The sequence below is a fragment of the Thunnus thynnus genome, chromosome 2 (genome assembly GCF_963924715.1).
Source record: "Thunnus thynnus chromosome 2, fThuThy2.1, whole genome shotgun sequence".
NCBI classification, from domain to species: domain Eukaryota; kingdom Metazoa; phylum Chordata; class Actinopteri; order Scombriformes; family Scombridae; genus Thunnus; species Thunnus thynnus.
In genome coordinates, this window is record NC_089518.1 from 40,039,068 (window position 1) to 40,056,904 (window position 17,837).

Sequence of the window (17,837 nt, forward strand, 5' to 3'; positions counted from 1 at the left end):
TGAAGATGGTCACAGCTGAAGGAATAAATAATGTCTTGTAATCGTTGTTGGTTCTTGGTCATTGGAGCTTTCAGTCTGTGGCCTGATGGCAGCGACTGTAGACCTGGATTACCTTTTTACCTTTTTGGTTATAGATTGATGTCTTTACTGAAAGGTTTCTATGCGACGATGTTAAATGTGAGAACACTCTCAGTTAGTGATTTGTAAACCTCGGACTGGCTGTGCCGGCTGGTGTTTCCTGAGAAGAGCAAGATGTTTTCTTGCTTTCTATATATGTAGACGACATTGTCCTGAAAGGTGAGTTTATTGTCTGTTACTGTTCCCAGATATTTGAAGCAGGTGACCCTTCATACCGATGGCTCATAGTAGGACGTTCCCGCTCTCCTGATTACAGCGAGGAAAACCTCTTTCACTGTTCATATGGACACTGACTGCTGTTTTAAAACACACTGGAAACATTGTGAACCGTCCTTTAAAGGTCAGTTAAAGGACACTTTAAACCATCTGCTGGAGTTTCTGCGTTTCTCACCAAATCTCACTATGTGTCCTTGACATCTAACAAACTCACTGAATACATTTATCATTCATCATAAAACATTTGCAAAGTCAATTTTTAAATTTTCTCTGTTTCTTGGTGAGCCACCTGGAGATCAGTGGAATAGTGTGAAATGATTGGCAGGAACGTGTATCGCATCACCTGCATCCTTGTGTCTGAGACAAACTGTTCAGCACTACTAGATGACACACAGGGAACCTTTAAAATCTATACATCCTCCATGATGGACATCCTCCATGATGAACATCCTCCGTGAAGAACATCCTCCGTGATGGACATCCTGCATGATGGACATCCTCTATGATGAACATCCTCCATGATGAACATCCTCCATGATGGACATCCTCCATGATGGACATCCTCCCTGATGGACATCCTCCGTGATGAACATCCTCCGTGATGAACATCCTCCGTGATGGACATCCTGCATGATGGACATCCTCTATGATGAACATCCTCCATGATGAACATCCTCCATGATGGACATCCTCCATGATGGACATCCTCCCTGATGGACATCCTCCATGATGGACATCCTCCATGATGGACATCCTGCATGATGGACATCCTCCATGATGGACATCCTCCATGATGGACATCCTCCATGATGAACATCCTCTATGGTGAACATCCACCATTATGGACATCCCCCATGATGGACATCCTCCATGATGAACATCCTCCATGATGATGATGGACATCCTCCATGATGGACATCCTCCATGATGAACATCCACCATGATGGACATCCCCCATGATGGACATCCTCCATGATGGACATCCTCCATGATGAACATCCTCCATGATGATGATGGACATCCTCCATGATGGACATCCTCCATGATGAACATCCTCCATGATGGACATCCTCCATGATGAACATCTTCCATGATGGACATCCTCCATGATGAACATCCTCCATGATGGACATCCTGCATGATGGACATCCTCCATGATGGACATCCTGCATGATGGACATCCTGCATGATGGACATCCTCCATGATGGACATCCTCCATGGCGGCCACCTCGACTGAGTCGAAGGTCTGTTATTCTCAGTGTCAGTAACTCTTCAACGATTATTTCAGTACATTCAGCAACATTCACAACTACAAAACCAGGATCTGACGTCAGCTTCTGCTGCATTTTCAAGAACATTCAAACACCCGATTTAGAGTCTCAGTCGTTTTTGTAAACTTATCAGAATTACTGGGAACATTGTTAGAAAATGTTCTGGTTTGCACTGAGGAGCACAGCAATATTTAGAAATATGACTTTTTTGGCTCTGTCTTGTGGATTTGAATGATAAAATTTCTTATCTGAATCTTAATATTTGAACTTTTATTAACATTGTGCGAAAATAAATAAATAAACAAACAAACAAATAGAACAAACATACCAAGTTGCCATTTAGGAGAGCACATGGTCTGCATCATCCAGATCGGCAGAGTCGGCTCCAGAATGGCCACGCCCATGTTGGCGAAACACAGAGACCCTGCAGGAAAGAGACAGACAGGTAAACTACCAGACAGACAGGAAAACTACCAGACAGACAGACAGACAGGTAAACTACCAGACAGACAGATGAGTAAACTACCAGACAGACAGACAGGTAAACTACCAGACAGACAGGTGAACTAGCAGACAGACAGGTGAACTAGCAGACAGACAGGTGATGGGGAGCAGGTGTCTTACCTGCACTGATGAGGATGTATGGATCTTTGAGGAGGGTCAGTAGAGGAGTTCCTTCCACACTCTGAAACACAAACTCGGTGTGATCTTTGTGCTGCAGAAACATGAATGTTAAAGATGCAGTCTGGTGCAGATGTGCTGCTACAGACTGTGGTGAAACATCTGATGGTAACAACACCGCCAGACATTCTCTTACCGTCATTATCTCTGTTTTCACAGGACACATGAACTCAACACAGCTAATCTTTATTAGCAGTTTGATTCTATTAAACCACAAGACAACAGAGATGCAGCAGCAGCAGAGAACCAGAGAACAGCCTGTCTGTGACTTGCTGTAACATTAGCTAGTCGCTCTGCTGACATCCAGCTAATTTATGCTTAAAACATAATTCTGGTGATTTCCTATGACCCGTCCCAGATCCTTCAAATAGAAATCAGTCCACAGGCTGTTTCAGACAACCGAGAAAGTCGAGGAAGCTTTCGTTTTTTTACATTACATTACTACCTGTTCACTCATTGACAATAAAAAAACAATTAATACATATAAACTGCTTCACAATTCTACATATAGAACCTTTAAGGACTTGTTGCTATGACAGCAGTTCCAGATGGATTTAAAGCAGCTTCGAAAAACCAAAAAACCAAAAAAAATCCAGACTCATGTCAAATTTTTATTATACTAATCTGGATAACTTGATTATCCACGTATGAAGAACTGAACCAGATCTGATTGTTGTCCAGTGCAAGAAGCTGTTTCCTTCTTCTGTTTATTTACTGGTGGATCTGAAGACTTCAGAGGAGAATCTTTACATATCAACTAGAACAGACCTGCTCCGACTCAGACCAGACCGGAACAGACCTGCTCCGACTCAGACCAGACCGGAACAGACCTGCTCCGACTCAGACCAGACCGGAACAGACCTGCTCCGACTCAGACCAGACCGGAACAGACCTGCTCCGACTCAGACCAAACCGGAACAGACCTGCTCCGACTCAGACCAGACCGGAACAGACCTGCTCCGATTCAGACCAAACTGGAACAGACCTGCTCCGATTCAGACCAGACCGGAACAGACCTGCTCCGACTCAGACCAGACCAGAACAGACCTGCTCCGATTCAGACCAGATCAGTGTGGCTTCTATACAAGTGTTTGAACGTGGACTCACCCCAGGAGAGATCTTTGAAGGCTGCAGGATGCACAATTGTAACACTGCAACACACAAACACACATCAGTACACACTGACTGCTGTTGGTCACCATCACTTCACCACAAGGTCACAGGTTCAAATCCCAGTTATCACCTGTCACAGCTGCACAGGTGATTACAGTTCATCAATTCTCTTCTCTACACCGGAGTAAAATCTGAACCTCGTCAGTTTAAGATGTAACTGATTATTCTGTTAGCAGTCTGTCAGTAGCAGTCCACCTGCTGGAACAGCTGCTCTGTGAGGTGTTTCTGTTTTTACCTCCATCGAACACAGCCAGGAAGGCCAGGATCAGGAAGGGGGCGCTCTTCCCCACAAACTCGTACATCACACTGCCGAATGGAGCTCCGACTGAAACACACAAACATGCATTACATGAAAACATTAAAGTGTGCACGGATAGAAAAAAAATGATGATGAATGATGGGATATTCAGGGGTTGGAGGTGGATGGGTAGAACAGAGACTGAAGTTTAAATTTAAAAAGTGAACTGAACCTGGAACTTATTTAGGCTATTTAAAATATATAATAATGACACCCGGCAGATATGTAGAACATGCAGCGACATGCAGCAGCTGTGCAGGTCTGATCACAGAGACGTCACACGCAGCTTTTCAAATCGGAGTGTATCTAACACGTATTAATCAAACTTATTGAGACTAATTTCTCTCCATAGTGAACAAAGAAAAACTCACTGTTATGGCATGTGTATGTATGTGTGTGTGTGTGTGTGTGTATGTGTGTGTGTGTGTGTGTGTGGGTGTGTTATTGTGTGTGTGTGTGTGTTTCTCACTCAGGACTCCCATGGCCAGTCCTCCCAGAGCGATGCCCATGGCGATGCCTCTCTCCTCGTCATCTGTGTAAACACTGGCCAACATACCCAGACCTACACACACACACACACACACACACACACACACACACACACACACACACACAGCAGGTAGATTAATGTGTTTATGTTTGTGAGCATAATGAGGTCACGTCCACACTGATTTGGAAAACTGTCAAACTGAATTTTGTGATTTAGTGTTTGATACGGTGGCCCTAAGAGCTCAACATACTGCAAATTAAGCGAGCACAAGAAAATACATAAATGCGCTGCATAAATATCTTTTCCATTGTGTTCTTTGTGACTTGCAGCGTGTTTCTGTATTTGGTTTTCCAAGAAGGGTTGAATCAAGGGCAACTGGACTTCTTGGTTTTAGATACTTGAAGAAGTTTCAGCTCTCATCTGAGGGTTTCTGTGTCTGCTGTGTTTCTGTGTCTGCTGTGTTTCTGTGTTTGGTGTGTTTCTGTATCTGGTGTGTTTCTGTGTTTGGTGTGTTTCTGTATCTGGTGTGTTTCTATGTTTGGTGTGTTTCTGTGTTTGGTGTGTTTCTGTGTCTGCTGTGTTTCTGTGTCTGCTGTATCTGTGTCTGCTGTGTTTCTGTATGTGGTGTGTTTCTGTATGTGGTGTGTTTCTGTGTCTGCTGTGTTTCTGTATGTGGTGTGTTTCTGTATGTGGTGTGTTTCTGTGTCTGGTGTGTTTCTGTATGTGGTGTGTTTCTGTATCTGGTGTGTTTCTGTGTCTGGTGTGTTTCTGTGTTCGGTGTGTTTCTGTATCTGGTGTGTTTCTGTGTCTGGTGTGTCTGTGTTTGGTGTGTTTCTGAGTCTGGTGTGTTTTGTGTGTTTCTGTGTTTGGTGTGTTTCTATATCTGGTGTGTTTCTGTGTTTGGTGAGTTTCTGTGTCTGGTGTGTTTCTGTATCTGGTGTGTTTCTGTATCTGGTGTGTTTCTGTGTCTGGTGTGTTTCTGTGTTTGGTGGGTTTCCGTGTCTGGTGTGTTTCTGTGTTTGGTGTGTGTCTGTGTCTGGTGTGTTTCTGTGTCTGGTGTGTTTCTGTATCTGGTGTGTTTCTGTGTCTGGTGTGTTTCTGTATCTGGTGTGTTTCTGTGTTTGGTGTGTTTCCATGTCTGGTGTGTTTCTGTGTTTGGTGTGTGTCTGTGTCTGGTGTGTTTCTGTGTCTGGTGTGTTTCTGTATCTAGTGTATTTCTGTATCTGGTGTGTTTCTGTGTTTGGTGTGTCTGTGTCTGGTGTGTTTCTGTATCTGGTGTGTGTCTGTATCTGATGAGTTTCTGTGTCTGGTGTGTTTCTGTATGTGGTGTGTTTTGTGTATGTGGTGTGTTTCTATATCTGGTGTGTTTCTGTGTTTGGTGAGTTTCTGTGTCTGGTGTGTTTCTGTATCTGGTGTGTTTCTGTATGTGGTGTGTTTCTGTATCTGGTGTGTTTCTGCATGTGGTGTGTTTCTGTGTCTGGTGTGTTTCTGTGTCTGGTGTGTTTCTGTGTTTGGTGTGTGTCTGTGTCTGGTGAGTTTCTGTGTCTGGTGTGTTTCTGTATCTAGTGTGTTTCTGTATCTGGTGTGTTTCCGTGTCTGGTGTGTTTCTGTTTTTTTGGTGTGTTTCTGTGTCTGGTGAGTTTCTGTGTCTGGTGTGTTTCTGTATCTGGTGTGTTTCTGTGTTTGGTGTGTTTCCGTGTCTGGTGTGTTTCTGTGTTTGGTGTGTGTCTGTGTCTGGTGTGTTTCTGTGTCTGGTGTGTTTCTGTATCTAGTGTATTTCTGTATCTGGTGTGTTTCTGTGTTTGGTGTGTCTGTGTCTGGTGTGTTTCTGTATCTGGTGTGTGTCTGTATCTGATGAGTTTCTGTGTCTGGTGTGTTTCTGTATGTGGTGTGTTTTGTGTATGTGGTGTGTTTCTATATCTGGTGTGTTTCTGTGTTTGGTGAGTTTCTGTGTCTGGTGTGTTTCTGTATCTGGTGTGTTTCTGTATGTGGTGTGTTTCTGTATCTGGTGTGTTTCTGCATGTGGTGTGTTTCTGTGTCTGGTGTGTTTCTGTGTCTGGTGTGTTTCTGTGTTTGGTGTGTGTCTGTGTCTGGTGAGTTTCTGTGTCTGGTGTGTTTCTGTATCTAGTGTGTTTCTGTACCTGGTGTGTTTCTGTGTTTGGTGTGTTTCTGTATGTGGTGTGTTTCTGTATGTGGTGTGTTTCTGTGTCTGGTGTGTTTCCGTGTTTGGTGTGTCTGTGTCTGGTGTGTTTCTGTATCTGGTGTGTGTCTGTATCTGGTGTGTTTCTGTGTCTGGTGTGTTTCCGTGTTTGGTGTGTGTCTGTATCTGGTGTGTTTCTGTGTCTGGTGTGTTTCTGTGTCTGGTGTGTTTCCATGTTTGGTGTGTTTCTGTATCTGGTGTGTTTCTGTGTCTGGTGTGTTTCTGTGTTTGGTGTGTGTCTGTATCTGGTGTGTTTCTGTATCTGGTTGTGGTTTTCTTCTTATCTATTTGCATGTGTTTTTCTATGTTGCAGTGTGTTGAGTTCTCACTATAGTTTAAAGATTGTTTTGGGTTTACGTGAAAAACTTGATGTGTATGAAACATCGAGGAAAAGTCTTGTTGTTCAGTTTGTCCACATTAGTGCGTTTCTGTCCTGAATGATTACTGGTACGAAAGTGAGTTGACCTGCCACAGAGGAGAACGATGAGCCGATTCCCTGCAGAGAGCGAGCGAAGAAAAGAAGAGCGTAGGTGCCTGAGAACGCAAACACTGACACACACACACACACACACACACACACACATACACAGTTAGGCTCTTCCTTATAAACAACACACTGCTTTGACTGTGTGTGTGTGTGTGTGTGTGTGTGTGTGTGTGAGACAACTTACTGATGGTGGACACAAACATGATGATGAAACCAGCAAACATGGGGATGTGATACCCGATCCTACAGAGAAACACAAACATCAGAACTGTGTTTCAGGTTGCAAACCAGTAAAAGCATCTTCTGAAAGGTGTTTTCTTCTCAGATCCAACCTGTTAGTGAGCGGACCGACGAAGGGGTTCACCATCAGCTGCACAAGAGCTTTAGAGGCAAACAACAAACCAACACGAACGTTTTCGTCCTCCAGAAATAAACTGTCCTGAAGACAAGAGGACTCCTGCAGCAGGATAACAGACACAAAACCAATCAGATGGATCAGTGATGAAATGATCAGCTCATTGATCAGTTCTGGTAAACATCATCTCACCGTGGCGTCAGTGGTCTGGTTGATCTGCAGCTCTGTGGTCAGACCGGTCTGGTCTGTGGACTCGGTGTCGGGGGTCGGGGCGGTCCGGCTCTCCTGCAGCCTGAAGGTGGAGTTATCAAACAGGGACAGCAGAGGAGAGAAGGTGGAGGGAGACGATCCAGGGCTCTGCTTGGACCGTGTGCCCAGGATCGGTGCACTGAGGCTGGGCTGAGGGAGCAGGGAGGGCTGGGCGGTCTGGGGCTCTGGACTGGGATGTTCCATGGCGTACAGGAATGTTGGGATGATTGGCACTGAGGAAGGAACATTGATTGATTGATTAATTAATAGTTTAATTAAAATAAAGTTAATTCCCCTCTCCTGACATCTCAGAGAACGTGAACTTTTCAGTCAATCAGGGGTTTAAAAATTGGTTATAGGAAGAAAATACAAACTCATATTAACATTGAATTTTAATTTTTTACGCACAATTTTTGTTAATTTTGCTGTTCGGATGAAACAAGACATTTGATGACATCACACTGTGCTCTAGGAGACTGCGATGGCCATTTTTCACAGTTTTTTGATGTTTTACAGACAACATACAATACAACTGATTAATCAATTAATAAAAGAAAAAAAATCAAATTTTTAAATTCATATTCATTTTTTTGTCATATGACTTCATCATAAATTTGTGTCACAGTAGATGTAAATACTTTGCAGCGATTCCACATGCAGTTTTTTCATTTTTTTTGTCCTTTTAGCATTTTTCTGCCCTGTATTCATGATGTGCTCTATGAGCCTTTAAAGTGGAAACATTTAAGGGGGTTTAAAGGAAAAAAAAATGCTCAGTGGTGCCACTGATGGCTGGAAGAAATACTGCAGCATTAATAAAGAAGTTTATTTAAAGGATAATTCTGTCAACTTTCTATATGTTTCTATGTGTCAACAAATCTGTTTGGATCCAGACCAACAATGAACTGATCTACTAACAAGTATTGTGTGTGTATCAAAGCTGATATATCTGATTCCTCCATTGTTGTCCAGAAACTATTAAAAACACGTCTGGTTCCCTGAACAGTTCAACTCTGAGTCCACATGATGAACTTTACCAACTAACAGCAGCTCATTTTACACACAAACACACAAACACAACAACTCATGTGTCAATCAGACACACTGAGATAAAAACACAACAACAGGCAGCACATGAGGATCTTTATTACATCACTGTTGTATTGTGTTTATGTAGTTTAATGGTTGATAGTGTATAAATGTGTATATTGTGTTTATGTAGTTTAATGGTTGATAGTGTATAAATGTGTATATTGTGTTTATGTAGTTTAATGGTTGATAGTGTATAAATGTGTATATTGTGTTTATGTAGTTTAATGGTTGATAGTGTATAAATGTGTATATTGTGTTTATGTTGCTGTTGAAGAGTTTGATCATGTGGACTCAGTATTGATCCCTGCAGGGAACCAATCAGAAACACACTGTAAAGAAATGAGATGGAGGTGACGACTAGTTGGAAGTGAAAAACATCTATTTATAAAACCCATCTGAGGATAAAAGAGCAGAGGAGGAAGAAGAGGAGGAGAGGATTTTATCTGAGAAAAGAATGAAGGAGACAACTCTGACCTGAGACATCAGGTCTTAAAGTTCAAGGTCAAGAGGTGTGTGTGTGTGTGTGTGTGTGTGTGTGTGTGTGTGTGTGTGTGTGTGTGTACTGATGACCTCTGCAGTCTTTACATGCGTCTCTGATTCTAACAGCTGACGACAGCTTTGACCTGCAGGTTTTCCAGCTGCGTCACAGATCTGTTTTCAGCAGGAACACGAGGGAACGATTCATTAGAGAATCACATGTTTCATGAACGTCATCGTTCATTCACTAAAGCCTGTTTCCACTTTTAACCCACACAACTACTTCACCACCCAGACACCAGGAAGCTCTTCATTCATTTTCTGTGTTGATTTTTTTTTATGCACAAATTTCCAATTAGCATAAAATGATGTTGATGGCATCTGAGTTACTGTGTGTTAAGAAGCAACAGAGTGAATGTGGATCAGAGTATCAACAGACTGTGTGACTCAGTGACGCGGCTTCAGGTTTGACTTCAGAAGAAACTTTTAACCACAACTGAGATGTTTTACACTGTGTTGTCTATTGACTGTGTGTGTGTTTGTGTGTGTGTGTGTGTGTGTGTGTGTGTGTGTGTGTGTGTGTGTGTGTGTGTACTCACCGACCACAGTGAACAGCATATTGTCGAGCAGCAGAGCGACACACACAACCACCAGCACGAGTCTGGGAGAACCTCGACTCTGATGAAGCCACCGCATATCTACACACACACACATTGTCGTGTCAGATGATTTTTTTCGGGTCTCAGTTGAAAAAAGTTTCAGATCAGCTCAAGGACAAAACCTCTCTTTGATGTTCAAAAATTTAAAAGAATCATCAGGAGTTCTGAGCAGCAAAATGTACTTTAATGCCGGCAATGAAGGAGAGCAACACAGTGTACGCAATGTTCACCAGGATGCTCTGAGTTTGTAGGCTCAGGGAGTTGTCTTATTTTAGTTGTCACACCTTCCGTCTGACCTCTTCTATACCAGCCAGTTACACCATTATAATTTCTTTAAATCACCTGCTGTTGGCCCGAAATCTCTAAAATAGGTTTTGGGCTTTCTATCCAGTTCCATCCAGTTATGCTCTTTTATTTTTTTATAACTGTTCAAGGTTTTTTTTACACCATTATTGCCAAACCTCATTCTTGCCATTTTACACCCTTATTTCTTGATCCTTTCTGGAGGTTATTTTTTTTTTAAAAGTTTAATACAAACACTTTGACAAGTTTATCCAGTGCACTAAGTGAGATTCTTTTTTAACATATTTCTGTGCCCTTACATTGATTATAGATTATATATTCAATATAATGACACACTGCTACTTATTGCTTATGATACTTGTAATAATCGCTCTGTGCCATTTAGTTTCTTTTCCTTCTAGCACATCACAAGTCGTTATTAAATTACACCACATCATGCACACATACACACACACAAACACACACAATCACAGTGAGAGACAGATCATATGTGGTTAATCACAACTCTAAAGTTCTGCATCTGAATTTGAATATTTAGTTCCTGCTTGAGATGAAAAGAGGCTTCTTCTTCTTCTTCTTCTTCTTCTTCTTCTTCTTCTTCTTCTTCTTCTTCTTCTTCTTCTTCTTCTTCTTCCAAAGCAAACAACAACAACATAATTACAAAAACGCTATAAGTTGCCATAAAAAATGTGACAGAAAATCAGCGATGGACCGACAGACGTTCATCATTTCCTCTCTGGATCAAAATTATTTTATATGATTAAAACATTTATTTATCTGATGCTCCACCGTGTGTTATTTGTTTTTTTTTTAAAAGACAAAGCCAATCAGATGTTAGCGAGGGCTGATGTTAAAACATTTCAACATGAGGGCTGCTGGTACTTAAAGGTACTCTGTGGAGCTTTTGACCACACGTTGGTGGCAGTAATGTGTAAAGAAAAGCAGCAATGCACCAGTAAAGACAGAGAAGAAGAAGACTGTTGACTAACAAACATGAATGTAAACAATTAAGGATTTAAAATCTGTTAAGAATCTGCTTTGCAAATGTTTTATGAAGTAGAGACTAAAACTAAACACTAAAACTTTTCCAAAACGCCGGCTCAGCTTTTCCCGATCTACTGACAGATCTGTTTTTCCTTTTTTCCTTTTTTCCTTTTTGTAGGCCAACACACACACAGTGTAACAATAGGAACTATTGTTAAGTTATATGTAGCAGTAGATCTGTGAACCTGATTGTTGTTGCACCTGGAGGCAACAGGCTCAGCGTATGTATTGTGAACATTTTTACCCAGTTGGGTAGAAATAATAAATTCTGTAGTGATGATGATGGTTAACCATCTACGTGACCTGACCCTGACCATCCTGCCGCCACTTAAGACTTGTCAGGCTTTAAATTGCCAACATGTAACTTTAGCAGGAATCATTGCATAACGATCATATTCGAATTTCAAAGATAAGGTGGTCATATTCAGTTTTTGATAAGTGACCTGTATATCTGTTGGATTACCCATGTTCGTCTTTCACGTCCGGCAAGAATAAGCCAAGAAATGTCACATACGTCAGTCATGTCTGTGTGCACAGCTCTGGCATCCGTCCTGGTCATGGGTGTGAACCACGAACGACGAGCAGCTTGACTAGATGTCATTGTTTTAACAGCCTGTCAACTTCCTCATTCTTCAGTCGGCATCAGCTGTCAGAGTCACGTCCTGATCGGTTACACGCTCCAAAATAGCTGTTATTAGACAGGAATGTTTCTAGACTCACTCTGATCCCGAGTGAAGCTTTTTGGGGTCATTATTTCATCATCTGCAACATCCCACCGCTCTACTGGGCTGGAAACCATGAGGCAACTAAGATTGCTGTGATGCACCAAAACACAAATCCAATTATCATGTAATTAAATCCAGTTTTTAAAAGCCAAATTATTGGGTTAGGGTTGGGTTAGGGTTAGGGTCGTGCACACTCGGGGTAACTTCCTAAAGTTGATCACTATACCCCTGGCTTCATGTATATCCAGACCTGAGCCCCTTAATCTCTGTACCACCCTGTCTCCTCCAACATGCCCTAAACCTTCGTGTATTTGCTTTAACACGCTCAGTCGGTCAGGCTGTGGTACTTTGGTTAGACCTGTTTTACCATCTTTCCACTCTGGAGGTATGATTAATTGCGAAGGCCTCAGTCTAGCTGGCCGCTCCCGAGCTAATAAATCAACCTCCCTATTTCCTCCAGAGAGGTAGTCAGTGGCTTCAATGGGGCTGTCAGACTTCCTCATGCTGCTTCTCTGACACAGATTCTCATCAGGACAATGCACCAGGGATGGCCAAAGACAAGACGAAGACACCGAGTGAAATCTGACCATAGTTCTCGTTCCAGGAGGAGCTGAGCTATCATGAGGGTTCAGGGGTGAACTGTTAACCTCCCGACAGCTTGGTGAGGAAGGATGCCTACGGAGGGCTTGAGAGTGTGTCCACTGGCAGGGCATGAACAACCAGATCAAGACGTATGTAGCCAAGTGTGACATCTGCAGGACAGTGAACAATAAACAACAGAAAGAAACACTTCTTCCGAATGAAATGCTAAGCAGACCAGACTATCTGTCAGATACAAAGTCCACTACAGTGACAAAGAAACTGAAAGCCCATTTTGTCATTTCAGACAATAGACCAGAATACGCATCCAAAGAATTTCCAGCATGACCTCATCACCAAGTTACCCTCAGAGCAACGTAAAAGCAGAATCAAAGAGACTCGTGCTGAAAGCCAAAGCTGCTGGACAGGACTCTTATCTACCACCGCAACATGCCGTCACAAGACCTGGACACTAGTCCAGCACAGAGACCACAATGCCGCTGCCCACAAAAGCAAGTCTTCTACAGCCGAAAGTCAAATGGGTACAGCAAGATCTGAAAAAAGTCAACACCGTCAGTGTCCCTTCTACGACAGATCAGCTAGAGACCAAGACACTGTGTGAGAAAACAGCCACTTGAATCCACAGCGTCTGGAGAATAAGCATCATTAGGTTCGTACAGTTTGTTATGAAGAAAAAAAAATTGGACTCGGGCCTGAATGTCGGCGGCTCCGGTCGGGTTCTAGTGTGTTCGGGGAAAACAGAGCTTTGTAGAAACGCTGTCGTATCGCTGACAGGACAGACGGTGGCAGTAGCGCGGCGCTTCATAGGAAGAGGAAGAAACAAAAACACAACATCAACAACAACGGCGGACGCTTCATGCAAGTGTTGTTCTCTTTATCGTCTACTTTGACAGCTTGTTTAGAGTTAAACGTATCTATCGACCACCTTTCTCTGCTCAAACTGTTTACTGTTTCTTCTTCACTGGTTTTCTGTGGCTGACATGTGGGGGGGGGGTCTGTTTAAGTTGTAAACAGACATGTCTGCAGTAAAATAATATAATAATATAATGCACTGAGACTGAGAGCTTCTTCATGTCACAGCTGATCTTTAATGAAACAACAGGACGCCTGTTCTGATCAGAGCCATCAGATATTAGTCTGAGCCTGCAGACTCTGAACTTTCAACACGTTGGTTTGGTGTCTGATCTAAAGTCTGTTAGAGGTGTTTATAGATTTCCCCCTGCTTCCAGTCTTTATGCTAAGCTAGGCTAATTACACTAGAATGAAATCCATCTGAACATCTCACACAGAGAACAAGACTATTTCCTGAAACAAACTATTCCTACACCAGCAGACTTTGCCTTACATGAGTGACCAGATGGTGGCGCTAACACAGTTAACTGTCAACCAAAGTGGAAGGAAAAAGAAGAGATTTAACCATTTTTTTTAAACAATTCTTTCAATTGTTTCGTCATTTTAAGTGAAAACACTTTTAGTGATTGATCTAAAAAAACAACTTCACCCTCAGAAGTCCTGAAAGATGATATTAATGTGTGTGTTATGAAATAATGATTTGTGAGCACATATTCAGATCTTTACCTTGAAGTAAAAGTACCTATACAGCAATGTAAAAATACTCCATTACAAGTAAAAGTCCTGCAAGAAACAGTGTGAGAAGTTTAGAGGGAAAAATCACTATTTGGTGGAGCTGTTAACAACTCATAGACATGTGAAATGTGACCCCGACTACACACTGCTTTTTGTAAGACGTCAAAAGACAAAAAGGTTGGAAACCACTGGTTTCATCTTTAACAATGTGTTGTATTTTAAAAGCTTGTTATATTATCCATTGTGTCAAATCTTCATCTGAAAAGTAACTAAAGCTGTTAAATAAATGTAGTGGAGTAGAAAGTACAATATTTCCCTCTGAAATGTAGAAAGTAGCATCACATGGAAATACTCAAGTAAAGTACAAGTACCTCAAAATTGAACTTAAATACAGTACTTGAGTAAATGTACTTAGTTACTTTCTACCACTGGTTGTGTTTTCATCTATTTCCTCGTTAGTGTGAATGTGAGCTGACTGTGTGATTGTTTTAGAGGCTCTTTCCTCCCTCACTAACACAGTTACACACACACACACACACACACACACACACACACACACGCACACACACACACACCGCTTTTATTCTCTTATCTCTGTGCATCTCGTTTGCTTCACCCCCTCCTCTCTCTCTCTCTCGTTTGATGGAAAATTGATCTGAAATGTAATTTTGTCTCTGAACCTTTTGTTTGACTCAGCAGGTCAGAAACCTTCTGTAGAATATAAACATGTCACTTTTTATATTTCTATATTTCTATATTTAAAAGAGGAAATAAAAAATAAAATGCAGTTGAGCAACAATCATCAATGAAAACACAAGCCAAACATAAGATCAATACACCTTCGAGTCTGTCTAACAGCTACAACAAACACAGTAAACACTCATTTTTTTCGCACAAAAACATGCAGGAAAATAAAAATGAGTCCTAAATGTATGTAACATTAATATAAATCAATACATTTAAATAATGCAATTTTAAAATGTCAACAAAAGCTAACAAGTAAAAAATATATAGATATATAAATAAAATGAATCTTAATTTCCAGATAAATAAAAGCTGCATTCAAAAAATAAAATAAATACAAAATGATTCATAAACTAAATAGAAATACAATAAAGAAATAATAAAAAAAATCAAATATCAAGGAAATCTCAACTGGAAGTGAACATTTAAGTCTAAAATAAAATCTAAATAAAAAAGAAAACTAAAACTGAAAATTCACAAAATATTAAAGCAAAATAAATAAAATAAATAAATAAAACATTAAACTGAATGATTCAACTAACTGACAGACAGGTGCGTCTTACCTGCACGACTGACGATCTGCTTCTCGTTGCTTCAGCTGCTGACGGAGAGACTTTATATGTGACTTGAGGAGGAAGAGGAGGATGAGGAAGATGTTTCCTCTCTTTTATTCTGATAATGATGAAAACAGACAATGTGGAGACACACACACACACACACACACACACATCTACACACCAACAACGCACATGATACACCCTCTGACCTGTGTGTGTGTGTGTGTGTGTGTGTGTGTGTGTGTGTGTGTGTGTGTGTGTGTGTGTGTGTGTGTGTGTGTGTCAGTAATTGTGAGCATCTGCTGTCCTTTTATTGAAGCCCTGGAACAACCTGCAGGCTGGAGACCTTATCACACACACACATCTACACACACACACACACACACACACACACACACACACACACACACACACACACACACACACAGGTCTGTTTACACTGCTGCTCTCTCTGTATGATGTGGTTCATGTATGTTTGTCGTCTCATATGTGCAGTAACACACGTTCCACATTAAACCACATATAACAGATTCTTGTTTGTATGAACGTGTTCAGAGTTCTTTGCTTTGCTTGTTTTATTATGACTTCATTCTGTCCTCGCAGCCTATTGGTTAAAGAACAGGAATAACATATATCAGGCTTTGTGTTCAGTAACTCTCAGAGACCTGCAGAAACAGAAAACAAGATGAAGACAAGATAATAAAAGTACTGAACAACAAGTTAGAGAGACATGGGAGCACAGTGGAAGTTTCCTCTACCTGTATATTAAAGTACATAAAAGGCACTTATGCATGGCAGGTAAACTGCAGCAGTGCAGTAATATGGGGGGAGGGCTGGGGGAGGCTAACTGGGAGGCAGCTATGGGAGGGTGGGGGGCTTGATGGAGGCTTTGATGGCTCTGTATGGTGACCTGGGTGTGTTGGGTCCTTACTGGTGTTGCTAGCCTACTTGAGTAGATGACCAGCACCGTGTCCAGGTTTGGCAGCACAGTTCTCACAACCCTTTGTGCTGTTTTAAGCTCCTGGACCAAGTCAATCCAGTACAGCTAGCAGACCACAGCGGAGGATACAGAGGATTCTCTCTGTGCTGCTGCTGTACAAGTTTACTGGAGCTACGAGGGAAGAAAAGCTTCTGTTGAGTTTTCCTCTGCAGGTGGGAGGTGTTAAAGGACCACGAGAGATCTTTTGTTATATGGATTCCCAAGAATTTTATGTCATTGACACTCTCCACCGCTAGGTGGCGCCAGGACATCATGCTTGGAGAGGCTAAAAGTAACGGGGGGGGGGGGGGGGGGGGGCACCATGTCAACACATAATGTGTTTTGTTTATTAACAATTAATTAAAGAAATAATTAATGAAAAAAATACTTTCATGATTGCATTAATCTTCATTCTACTCATGTTGTCAATTGTAAGTCGTTTTAAACACGAACAGATAAAAAACTGCTCACAAAGTTAGAAACATGTTTCCTGAAACACTGGATTGAAGAGTTCAGGTAATCTGATGTCTCCTGCATCACAGGCAGGATGCTGAGTTACAGATTAATGATCAGATGTGTCCTGCTGCCTTCAGATGCTGCAGGGATTTAATGACCTGAAGAAGCTTTTCATACAGTATAAAGCAGCTGCGGACAACAGACACTGTCAGAATCATATTCATTTATAAATCAACGCAGACTGCTTTACTGCTTTAAACTTGTTTTATGCTGATTTAAATGCATCTATTAGCTGGGGAGTGTTTGATTAAATATACTTTATTTATATTTTAAGCAGTATTCTGTTACTTCTGTGCATTTGCTGGAATCAATCAATCAATCAATTTTTATTTATATAGCGCCAAATCACAACAAAAGTCATCTCAGGGCACTTTTCACATAGGAAGGAAAAACTCCCCTTTAATAGGAAGAAACCTCAAGCAGAACCCGGCTCTTGGTGGGCGGCCATCTGCTTTGACCGGTTGGGTTGAGAGAGAGAAAGAAAGAGGGAAAGGGGGAGGGGGGACAGAATAACAACAATCGTAACAACAACGACAACAGCAGCAGCAACAGCAACAGTCAGGGAAGGACGCCAACAGGACTGTGAAGGACCGCGAAGGCTCGGCCCAGAACCCAGGGGTTCCTGTGAGATGAGAAAGCACAAAGAACTCCAGGGAAGAAGCAAAGTTAGTGACATGCATTAATGTTACATGAATACATACAGATGGAGAGGAGGAGGAGGAGAGAGGAGCTCAGTGCATCATGGGAAGTCCCCCAGCAGTCTAGGCCTATAGCAGCATAACTAAGGGCTGATCCAAGGCGAGCCTGGTCGGCCCTAACTATAAGCTTTATCAAAAAGGAAAGTTTTAAGCCTACTCTTAAACATAGAGAGGGTGTCTGCACCCCGGACTGAATCCGGTAGATGGTTCCACAGGAGAGGAGCCTGATAGCTGAAGGCTCTGCCTCCCATTCTACTTTTGGTCTTCCTGGATCTCCTAAAGTCCACAATGATCTTCTTG

At 41.8% G+C, this 17,837-nt stretch overlaps 1 protein-coding gene across 1 annotated transcript in view; it reads right to left on the bottom strand.

The window, feature by feature from the left end:
• LOC137170996 (chromaffin granule amine transporter) overlaps positions 1–16,557 on the bottom strand; it is a 26,234-nt gene extending 9,677 nt beyond the window's left edge. Inside the window, exons 1-11 of the mRNA XM_067574708.1 lie at positions 15,351–16,557; positions 9,725–9,823; positions 7,503–7,792; positions 7,288–7,412; positions 7,140–7,198; positions 6,934–7,017; positions 4,248–4,340; positions 3,716–3,805; positions 3,415–3,458; positions 2,251–2,311; positions 1,955–2,050 (exon numbers count right to left, since the gene is read on the bottom strand). Coding sequence (XP_067430809.1) covers positions 1,955–2,050; positions 2,251–2,311; positions 3,415–3,458; positions 3,716–3,805; positions 4,248–4,340; positions 6,934–7,017; positions 7,140–7,198; positions 7,288–7,412; positions 7,503–7,792; positions 9,725–9,821 — 1,039 coding nt within the window. The 5' untranslated portion in view covers positions 9,822–9,823; positions 15,351–16,557. The remainder of the gene's footprint in view (positions 1–1,954; positions 2,051–2,250; positions 2,312–3,414; positions 3,459–3,715; positions 3,806–4,247; positions 4,341–6,933; positions 7,018–7,139; positions 7,199–7,287; positions 7,413–7,502; positions 7,793–9,724; positions 9,824–15,350) is intronic.
• Positions 16,558–17,837: the final 1,280 nt, after the last annotated feature.